Source organism: Thunnus maccoyii, chromosome 9, assembly GCF_910596095.1.
Source record: "Thunnus maccoyii chromosome 9, fThuMac1.1, whole genome shotgun sequence".
Lineage (NCBI taxonomy): Eukaryota > Metazoa > Chordata > Actinopteri > Scombriformes > Scombridae > Thunnus > Thunnus maccoyii.
In genome coordinates, this window is record NC_056541.1 from 16,787,637 (window position 1) to 16,798,512 (window position 10,876).

The following is a 10,876-nucleotide window of genomic DNA, read 5'->3' on the forward strand; positions in this document are numbered from 1 at the left end:
TTGTCTTACATTTGTAGGTTTGAATAAACTATATTTTCTGAAAAACTGTACTCAGTGTCTCCAATTGAGCATCATGTAAGCACAAGTATATTTTTAAACACAAAAAGCAATTGACACACAAATAGTGACCAAGTTACAATAGTGTGCCTGTTATCCTTTGTAAATTATACGGAAAAGTGCAGATTCAGCTACTTAGACAGACGTCATGGACCAAAATACTCCAGACAGCACAGAACAGGATTTCTCTTTCTGACTGGTTTATGCTGCAAATGCAGCAAATAGCTAAACATTGTGATTGGCTTATATTACAAACCAGTCTGATTGGTTCAGCTCAAGGAGGAAGGGGCGACAGAGGAGGAAGGTCAAGACAAGTGTTAACAAACACCGAGCAAGAAAAAATGGGATCAAAGACGCATACACACACATACACACACACTAATGTGTAGTTGCACACGCACATCACTGTGACTAACAGTACCACCCACTGAATAGCACCTGCATGTGTGTGTGTGTGTGTGAGTGTTCGTGAGAGCTGGGAAAAAAGGTCACGACTGGTCACAGTCAGGAGTCTCTCATATGGACTGGATCAGCCGCTGCAGAGGTCAGAGGTCAGAAGGTCAGGGGTTGAGCTCTCTAAGCCAATCACTAGTCAGCGTGGGCCTGAGGGGCTTTCCATGTGAAGTGAGTGGCGCTTAGACGGGATAAGTGGAACACAGCAAACGGTGAGTCTGCTTTACGACCCACTTTCAGCCACCTCAGCAATCATGATGTGGTCATTTTATCACATCTGCTGTTTGTCAGGATGTCAGTCACTTACTATTTCATCAGTTAATTAGCTGCTCAGGTTTGTCAGTTCGTTACAGTTTAACAAAAATACTTGAATACAAGTCCAGGCGGAGCAAATTGTCATTATTATAGATGTAGCTGTGGCTTGCACATGCTCATTAGTTAAAGTGAAAAAGAAACTAAATAAATGAAGACATGTTTTATCTTGTAAACCCAAATAGAATAATCCATTATTGGTTTGTGTGAAACAAGTCTTGGTTTTAGGGGATATTTGTGGTTCCACACTGACCCACTGACCGTGCCCATCAAAATAAACAACATACAGATGTTATCTACTTTCTGTATTACAATGAAATATGGCGGCTAGAGACACAAATATTCTCACACAGTAGTGTTTAGGTGATCTGAATTCATCCAATCTACACTGCAAATGTGGCGAAGGATGGAAATTTTACCCGGAGCTTCTCAATTATGATCTTACAGCTTTGAACAAAACCTCTGCTTTATTGAAATGTCACCAAAGTGTCACTCATCGCTCACATGCATCTTTCTATTGCAGCCTACATTTATATATAAAATATGAGCCTCAAAAAGAATGTTTATTTTTGTGATTACTCTAATAAATAAATAATATAGATCAAAAAACTTTTTTTCTAATTGAAGTTGTGACTTTAAATATTGTAAATAGCCTACTTTAACATATAACTTATCAACTAACTTAACTAGTGTGTGCCAGCAAAGTGTACAAGAAAACAACAAATCCTGCATTCACAATATAACTTAAGTAAAGGTACAGAATTATTAATGGCAAAATGGCCTCTGTGAGTGTTATATTATTAAATATTTTAATGTTGTTGCTGGCTCAGTTGCAGCAATACTGTTATGTGTACTTTACACTACATTTTATACTCTTATGATACAACTCACATGTAAAATAGTAACCTTGTAAGTGCGAAAAATCTAATATTTCCCTCTGTTGTATATTGAAGTATTAGTTTAACTTAATAGAAACACTCAAAATTGTATTTAAGAACCTTTTAAACTTGAGTACAGTAAACGTACTAAGTTACCTTCCACCACTGAATGTTTCCAGCTGAAGGAGTTGGCCTGCGTCTAGGTAATGACACACCAGCCTCCAAACTTTATTACTACAAATCAGGGTTTCCCCTGGCAAGTTTCTTTCACTTTGTGTGGAGGTGGTTTTCACACTAAAACCAATATACATTTTGAAGCAACATATAACTCGTACCAGGCACTCACAAAATTCCTTTAAGTTGGGTTTTTGAGTTCGTCCCCGGACTATTATGCCAGTGATAGTGGAAACATGAGGGAAACTGAGCTGTCTCTGTGGCTCACCTCACAGGCAGGATGTAGATAAAAACAGCAATAAACTGCCTGGAGCTCAACATTTTATGTTTGAAAATGTAGTGAGCAACAGATCAGGGCAGCATAATTAGATTTCTTTCTTTAACAGAAGTGTAACACATAAGTGAGTCCAAGCACCACTAAATAAATGCACACACTGTATATTATTACATGGACAGATAGGAGAGGAAGAGAGAGAGATTTGAGTTGATTTGCCATGACACTTGTTAGGAAGGTTCACAGCAGCTACCAAGAAAGCCAGTATTTGTGTCGCTGTGTGTGTGTGTGTGTGTGTGTGTGTGTGTGTGTGTGCACGCGCATCTTCAACCCAGCTTTCAGCTGAGCCCACGTTACTTTGATTGACAGGTGAGACTTGCCTTCACACACCGCACTGCCCGCCCTGCGCGCCTCCGGAATGGCAGCTCCTTACTGGGCCTTGATTGGCCAGAATGAGCGTAGCTCAACCAGGTCAACAGACTCGGGGCACTTTCCAGAACAGCTATTGGTCAGATGTATAATCTACATCATTATCCCCACGTGGAGCAGCGGCTCTGATTGGTCCGGAGCCGTTTTGTGGGCCGTCCTACAGTTTCGGTTAGCTGGGAGCGTGAAACCGCGTGAGAAAGTTGCCATTGAGGTAAAGCAGAGCTACACGGTGGACTGTTGCCGCCGCGGTGGGAGTTGTTGTTATCAAAACTAACAACATCGTTCCTCTTTTCTGGTGAAACCTTTTTTGGACGAAGGTTTGCATCCAAACTGAGCTGGGGAAGTAAATATTTCTGTTTTTGCTGACTATTCAACCGCCAACTAGTCACCGCGGCGAGTCAAGTGGGAACTCTTCACTGCAATTAACTTGTGTGGATTTGTTTCTGATGCTCTGACCGAGAGCCGGCAGTTTGCCGCTGTCTGTTCAGGGGTCTACAGGCTTGATTTTGTCTTGTTTGTTTGTTTGTTCGTCTCTCTCCACTCGGAATACGTCGGATCCTACACAAAACAAACGCTAGAGTGATTGAGGTGGCTCCAGCCTTTTCATTTCTCACCTGGTTCATACCCTCCTCCTCCTCCTGCATCTCCTCCTCCTCCCCCTCTTAGCTGCCTTCAGCTAATGAGCCGTTTCCCGTGTTTTTCCGGCTGATTTACGGCTGCACTGCCGGTGGAGCGGAGGAGAGACAGCTCACCGAAAGAAAAGCGAGAGACAGCGGGGAAGCAGGGATTCACATTAAACGGTCGGTGAACTCGGACGGAGCGGCTGGGCGGTCGGTTTTGTTTGAAATTAACGACAGTTGGTCCTCGTAACAAACGGCGGATGGGTTCCTCTCCGTGATCTGGAGCACCTCAGAGCCTTTACTGCACCCTAGTTTGATCCCTCGAAACGGGTGTTTGAGAAGGAAACGGGCGCATCCTCCCCGGAGATAACAATGTTTCCCCAGGGGCGACACCCGGTAAGACTCTTCTTGCTTCCTTCTTGCTTTAACTGTTGTTCACCTGTCTGGCTGTTACCGGGTGTACACACACACACACACACACACACACACACACACACACTCTCACACTCACACTCAGCCCGGGAGATAACATTACCTCTTTGTCTGACCCGCGTCTCCAGTTAGTTTTAACAGCCTTCAGGATAAGTACATGTTCATATCATGCTCCTTTTTCTTGTTAATTGGGCTTTGAATCAGCCCTGAGCAGCAGAGTGGGGGTTGATAATATTGTTTGTTTAATAACGTTTAATAATTAAAAGTTGTTGACATTACACGTGAGCCTAGAGAGGATCAGATGCTTATTGTAGGCTACATAATGAAGCACTATGGTGTTGATAATCCTGTGTGTGTGTGTGTGTGTGTGTGTGTGTGTGTGTGTGTGTGTGTGTGTGTGTGTGTGTGTCAGACGCCCCACCAGGCTCCAGGCCAGCCCTTCAAGTTCACCATCCCAGAGTCACTGGACCGCATCAAGGAGGAGTTCCAGTTTCTCCAGGCACAGTACCACAGGTGGATAACACAAACACACTCACAAGGAAGGCTGTTCTGTCTATACGGTCGACATGATGGCCAATTTTCTCATTGTCATCTACCCTCTAACAGTAAATCTCACCCCTAACCACAGTCATCCCCCGTTGCCATAATGAACAAAACCCCAACTCTGGCCTCAGACTAACCCATAAACCTGGATTAGGTTCACACACATACACAAACACACACAAGCGCACACATGCAGCAGACCCAGGCATCAGTGTTTAGCGCGTACACTGCGGTAGGTCTAAGTCGTGGTGATGGGTGAGAGCCAGAGGGTGGCGTGTGGGCTCAGGGTTTCATAAATCACTCCTTATTTTCCCCCTGTGTGTGAGTGTGTGTAGTTGTGTGTTGGGAAAGAGACTGAATAGGTGTGCAGTTGTATTTTTCTTTACTTTATGTGTATGTGCTTTTACTTATTTGTGTTGTTGGGAAGGGGGGTGGGGGGTCGCAACAGGTGAAAACTGACCTACAAACAGACTATTTTGTTTCTTATTCACATTTGGACTATTATACATATAAAAGAAGAATTAAAACAAACACCCTAAAGCCAACAGACAATAGTTATCATAATTCAACAGGAATTATCATCTTCTCCATTTCACTCTCATTTTCTTGAAAACAAGTTCTGTGCCCTGCACTGTTTAGGTTTGTCTTTGCATTTGTGGGTGCTTTAATCAGCGAGGAAAGGGAAAAAGGGGGATTAGAGGGGAAAGCAACCCCTCTACCAACTTGTACGCTTTACCAACATTCATTATCTATTGTAGGAAAACAGCTGGAGGATCAACAAATTGCTTGTTCAACATTCCCACTGTTTATTCTTGGATTGTCTAGGATTCTTAGACAAAAAGAGCTACATTAACATCTATTAATGGTCAAAACACTAGCTGATGTTCACTGATCAGCAATGAAACTTGTGTGTACTGTAAAACCAGGCTCACAACGGCAAAAAACCACCCACAAAGGGTAATGACCTTGTATATAAAGTCTCAATCTGAGGTGCTGGTTGACACTGATAAACGTGGGCTGAATGAGATAGAATCTGCTCGATTTGAGAAGTTTCTGTGAAAATAAATTGTGACTTGTTGTGTTTTTCAGTCTCAAGCTGGAGTGTGAGAAGCTGGCCAGCGAAAAGACTGAGATGCAGAGACACTATGTCATGGTGAGATCCGTGTGGCACTTTTATTTATTTATTTATTTTTTGCCCTACAACATCACACATCACATAGTAAGGCTTCTACTCCGCTCAAATGTCCTTGAGGAAGATGCTACGTCCTTACTAGCTCCATGTGCTCTGGAGCTGACTGTGAACTTTCATCTTTCCAAAGACTGATACGTGAAAAATCTTCTTTAAGTATTAAGTAAATACTGTGTTACCTGAACAAAAAGAAGAGGCATATTGGAGGAAAAAAAACTATCAAGATGGAAGTAACACCTGAGTTTTCTTACTCAGACATGCTAATGAAGATGATTGTAGTTTTACATTAAACTGTCAAACGACTTTACAGTTTGTGACCAGGCAGATTTTTCATTTTGATTAACTAGGTTCACTAGGTTTGAATGGATGAAACTCTTTTCTAAAGAAAAATACCGTCAACCCTGAATCCGTAAATGAATTCTTGAAATCGCTCAAGTGTATTTGTCACATAATGAACCTTAGGAGAACGCAACATAAATGCGACACACAAATAAATCATTACAAACATACAATCACAGGTGCCTGCAGTCAAACACAAAGTTGAAAACATTAACATCTGCTTTGCCTCTATCATGATGGTGACACTCAGGAAAAAAAACATTGGCTTCTGTGGCTTATAAAAGTAGTTTGAGCAGGTGTGATGCTGCTTTTGCTTACTTGTTCCAATGAAATCCCCTCTGTAAGGTTGTACGTCTTCAAGTTATTTGAAGTTTTTATTCCAGACCTCCTCACACATATCTAACCATCTGATTTTCTGTCCTCCTCAGTACTACGAGATGTCTTATGGCCTCAACATCGAAATGCACAAACAGGTATGGATGGTTATCTGTCTGCCTCTTGTCTACTCCTGCGTCTGCCTGTTTGTCTCCCTCTCTCTCTCTCTCTCTCTCGTGGCAGGGTTTGGATGTAGTTGGTGTGTGTTCCCGTTGACGTGTCCTTGTGTGTGCACAAATGCATATGTGTGTTTAGTCATTTGTGTGTGTGCTTTACTGTATCCTTGTGTGTGTGTGTGTGTGTGTGTTTATTCGTGATCGATGGGGCTCTGTCTCCATTTCCCCAGTTAGGGCCGGCCGGCTGAGCCCAGAGGCAGGATGAATGGCTCTGTAGATTGATTTGTGCTGTCTAGGGGAGCGGCCTGCTTTATTACATTAGAGGGGCAGGGCTGGGGAGGGCAGAGGAATCGATCACGATGAGGCCGGCAGAGGAGAGACAGCAGAGCTCCCGCTTTTAGAAGCAGGGAGGCACACATCAACACACACTGCAGGAAGGCAGGTACACAAGTGTGCAAACACGAAATACAGAATAACAAGGATACCTATGTCTTGTAATTTACACACATACAGAACGGCACAGGCACTTTATGTACAGCCGTAAGTGATAAATACAAACACAAGAGGACAAATAAACACATACATGGTAATGTACACACAAAGTCAAACACAGTAAGGAAAACATGCTCACATGATTAAATATGTAGACACATGGATGAGAAGGGGAAAACTCTCTCTCATGCACACAAACACGCGTTTCCCCACAGGAGTGTTGGAGAGCTCAGAGCGTTTACCAGTAATTACCACAGCTATTGACCAGTCAGACCATAGGAAATTGGAGGTGGATTGGCCTGGCTGCTTCACTGTGGAGTGGGGATGCTTCTCTGCCTTCTCTCACACTCCCTCCCATTAGTTTCTTGTCCTTTCATGTTATCCTTCTCCTCCTCTTGTGTTTTTTTTTTCTCCCATTTTTATACCTCAAGTTCTCTCCCTTTCTGTCTGCCTTCCTCACTCTCCATTTACAATTAAAGGATCTCTTCTTCCTTGTGCTACACCCCCCACCCTCTTTCCTTTTTTCTTTGCTCCTCTTTCGTTTTATGTCCATGTGAAGCTACTGTTCTTTCATTGTGAGGGAGATGCATCTCTTCCTATTGTCCACACACACACACACACACACACACACACACACACACACACACTAAAGCTCCAGGGGAGGTCATTAGCTTGGGGCTGCAGTTGTCAGAGCAACAAGCTTCTGTAGGCGGGGGGTGTGGGGGATACAGACTAACAACCCACCTCCTGCTGGGGGATGTACGTGTGTGTGTGTGTGTGTGTGTGTGTGTGTGTGTGTGTGTGTGTGTGTGTATTGTAGCAATAATGCTCCAATTATATGTGTAATGGGAAGCCTGTTCTCTGTTAGCACATTGTGTGCACATTTGCATCAACACTCTGTATCCTCAACTTTTGTGTACTCACTTTCTCAATTATATCATTATCATCATGCGGATGGTGCACCAAAGAATTTCTCCAACATTTTCATTCAGGAGCTGAATGAAAATGTTATTTATTTGTGCTCGGACGCTTGTCCAAATATTCTTGAATCACTGTTTGTGATGATGCCTCACTTAGGGATTGCAGCCTTGGGTATTTGTGGCCTCGTCTGCTTGATCCTTGTTAGTTTTGTCAGTTAGCTTAGATTAACTAAGATGACCTGATAGTGGTTGCTGAAACTATTCTTAGACAGCCTAATCAGCGGGTCTTTATACAAAGCTAATTGTTGGGGATTCTGAGAATGGAAGTGCAGATATAGTCTGCCAAATATAGCTCCTTTAGAGCTTTCTAGGCATGGCATAAGTTAGGCATTATGAGATTGAGTTACAGTACGCAGAAGTAGGATGCTGGTTACTACAGGACTGAAAAGTATGTTGTTACGGTCCCTCACTCTAATGCATTGAAGAGAGGCTGTTGTGATGGGAGAATCAGGTGCATATGAGCACAGAGACAAAGAATAATAGTAAGGCATTTCACATAAATGCCTCACAGCCTGGTATTTGAGCCCAGCAAGGCAATTAAATACGAACATCAGACAAACCAAATGTCTGCATGCAGCAGCCTGTTGTGTTGCTTGATATAGAAATGTAGCTCTCCACATGATAAGCACTGTAAAGCAGATGTGGAACTGTGCATTGTTAGCGCTTCACATTGTACAGATAGTATAGTCCACAAGATGTGTAAATGAGCATTTTAAACTTTTCACAACTATCAAATCGTTGTTAGCAGTGTTGCATTATGTATCATGACGTGCAGTCTGGCAGTTAAAAGTGACAAACTGAGGTACAACTACTCTGAAGACTTAGACGTCCTTTTATTCTATATTCTCTTTGATTTTGGATTAAGAGTCAATTATTTATAGTGTAATGTGTTCACAGAGTGAAGTTTTTCACATATTTACTTGCCTTTATTTATTGCTTCCATCTTCACCTGCTGTTACTTCACATATTTACTAAACCACCCTATATACATTCTTTTGGGTAAGATGATTTTGTAATTAAAATCTTTGTAAGAATTTTATTTTTAGTTATAGTCCCATTTATATTATGGGTAAAGCAGCCACACATTTAGTTGAGGGCTCATTCAGAATAGGCTAGCACCTTATTTAGCTCATCCAAGTACATAATTGGCTGAACTGTGGCAGGGTCAGTCATTTGTTGTGCTGATAGGTGTGTGTGTGTGTGTTTGTTTGTGTGTGTCCGAGTGATGGAGAAGTCCAGTTTGCTAAAGCCAAAACAGGGTGTCTCCACAGTTCGGCTTTTCAGGAATTTCAGAACCGGCAAAGTAACATCTAAGTGTTTTACCTTTCAATGACAAACAAGCCTTGGTCAAACCTAGTATATGGCTCGACTATAAATGGTTGTTGTGTGAAATTGTGGCCAATTTGTTACAGGGATAGTCAGTGGTAGTCTGTAGTCTAATCTGTTCAAGTGGTCCCAGTAATATTTTCTGGTAAAGTGTACTGAAGTAGCATATCACATGACATGGTTTTGTTACTTTTGAGTAAAAAAAAAAGAAAAAGATTATAAATGCAGTTGCAAGAACAACACTTTCCACTCATATCTTGGGATGTTTGATTTAAAAGAGTCTTTTGTCAGAGTGATTGTTATTTGGGGTGCTTTAACTGTGCCCTCTCCCTCATGCATCCACAGTATGTGTCTTTTTTCTGCCTCTTTCCTGGTCGATGATCATGGAGGCTGCAGTGGAAATTGCAAACGAAAGTTTTGACAGCATTTTGGGTGCAAATTCAGGAGGCTTATCTCTGCTCAGTTACCGCAGTTACAGTCAAATCAAGCGCGCTTTCAGACCAGCAGTCCCACACTTAACTGATATAACTGCTACATGCAAGACTCGTGTTTTAATGCTGCTGTTCATCGTTTGTGATGTGATAATGTCAGAGAAATAGAAAGTTTGCATCCTTGTATTAGTTCAGTTATAAAATCCAAACACACCGAGGAGTGTCTATCCTGCCGGCTGCTGACAGCATTTTGAAAGAGCAGGGGCCAATGAGGAAACTCCAACAATCGGCTGGCCGACCAATGGTGACACTTCATCACTCTCTCACTCACTCATGGACAATTGCGGTTATAGGGCTGTTCTGTGGTTGGTCCAGCCAAAAATTTGCAGAAATATCAGTATGTCTTGGTGGAAGGAAATGGACGTGATATTAGTCATATTGTCAAAATTTAGAGAAGTTGTGTGTAGGAACCTGCAGCAATGTATTCCTCAATTATGTCTTGGAAAGAGGAAGTGCTGTATTATTATTGTAATTCCTGTAAAAGGGGGAGAATAGGCATGCAAACCAGTAATTTCAACACCAGGTGAAGTAATTATTGGGTCAATGGTTTGGATGAGTAAAGGCCAGTTCATGCTTTCCATGTTTTTGATCCATGGACAGCTGTGGTCTTGCGGACACACGCGGTTCCATTCATACTTTTTTTTTTTTTTTTGGATGTCTGCGGACACAGACACGTTCCACATGTGCACACTGTTGTTGTAGTGTGATAACTTTCCAGAGTTGTAAAATCCAGTCTGTGAGTATTACAAACCGCTGTGCAGTGTTTTTCTGATCAGCCTTTAAACGCAATAATCTGTTACTCCAACTGGACTTGCTGGATTGTATGTCATTGTCTCACCAGCACTTTAAACAACACACCCACACCAACACATTGTTTTACACAGGGCTGTTTTCAGTCTGAATGCAGCTCAGGAGTTCAGAAGAAGTCGAAAAAAGAAAAGCTTAATGATAATAGGAATACACTACATACATACAGTAGATGAGACTGGCATTCCTGTTTGCTTTTTTTAGCACTTTTGCAGTTGACGCACTTGCAATGTGTATAGTCCACGCAGTCACAGATTTGCATTCTGCACACGGACGTCCGCAGTGGGGTCCACATGGGCGTGGACGAATGACAACATTTACATCACACTGACCCTTGTAGCCACCTGGATGTGGAAAGTATGAATTAGACTTTACCCTGTCAAACCCCAAAGTATGGGATACTAAATATCTTCTTAGCTTGATGACTATGTTTGTTGCAGATGTTGACTGAGTTTTGAAAAGTTTCCAAGAGCCAAAATGTCATAGAATTTTTCACCATATAATAATCCAACTTTTGTTCTCATGTGACAATAGTACACAGCCCCTTTTGAAGCTCTCACATTTAGTGTCTATGTATCTATTTATGTGC

General features: G+C 42.1%; 1 protein-coding gene across 4 annotated transcripts in view; it reads left to right on the forward strand.

Annotated features, from left to right (window-relative positions):
- Nucleotides 1-2,777: 2,777 nt before the first annotated feature.
- Nucleotides 2,778-10,876, forward strand: part of LOC121903877 (transducin-like enhancer protein 1) — a 23,465-nt gene continuing 15,366 nt past the window's right edge. For all 4 annotated transcript variants that reach the window (XM_042421272.1, XM_042421273.1, XM_042421274.1 and 1 more), the window contains exons 1-4: nucleotides 2,778-3,593; nucleotides 4,042-4,142; nucleotides 5,262-5,325; nucleotides 6,129-6,173. In XM_042421272.1, the coding sequence (XP_042277206.1) occupies nucleotides 3,570-3,593; nucleotides 4,042-4,142; nucleotides 5,262-5,325; nucleotides 6,129-6,173 (234 nt within the window). In that variant the 5' untranslated portion in view covers nucleotides 2,778-3,569. The remainder of the gene's footprint in view (nucleotides 3,594-4,041; nucleotides 4,143-5,261; nucleotides 5,326-6,128; nucleotides 6,174-10,876) is intronic.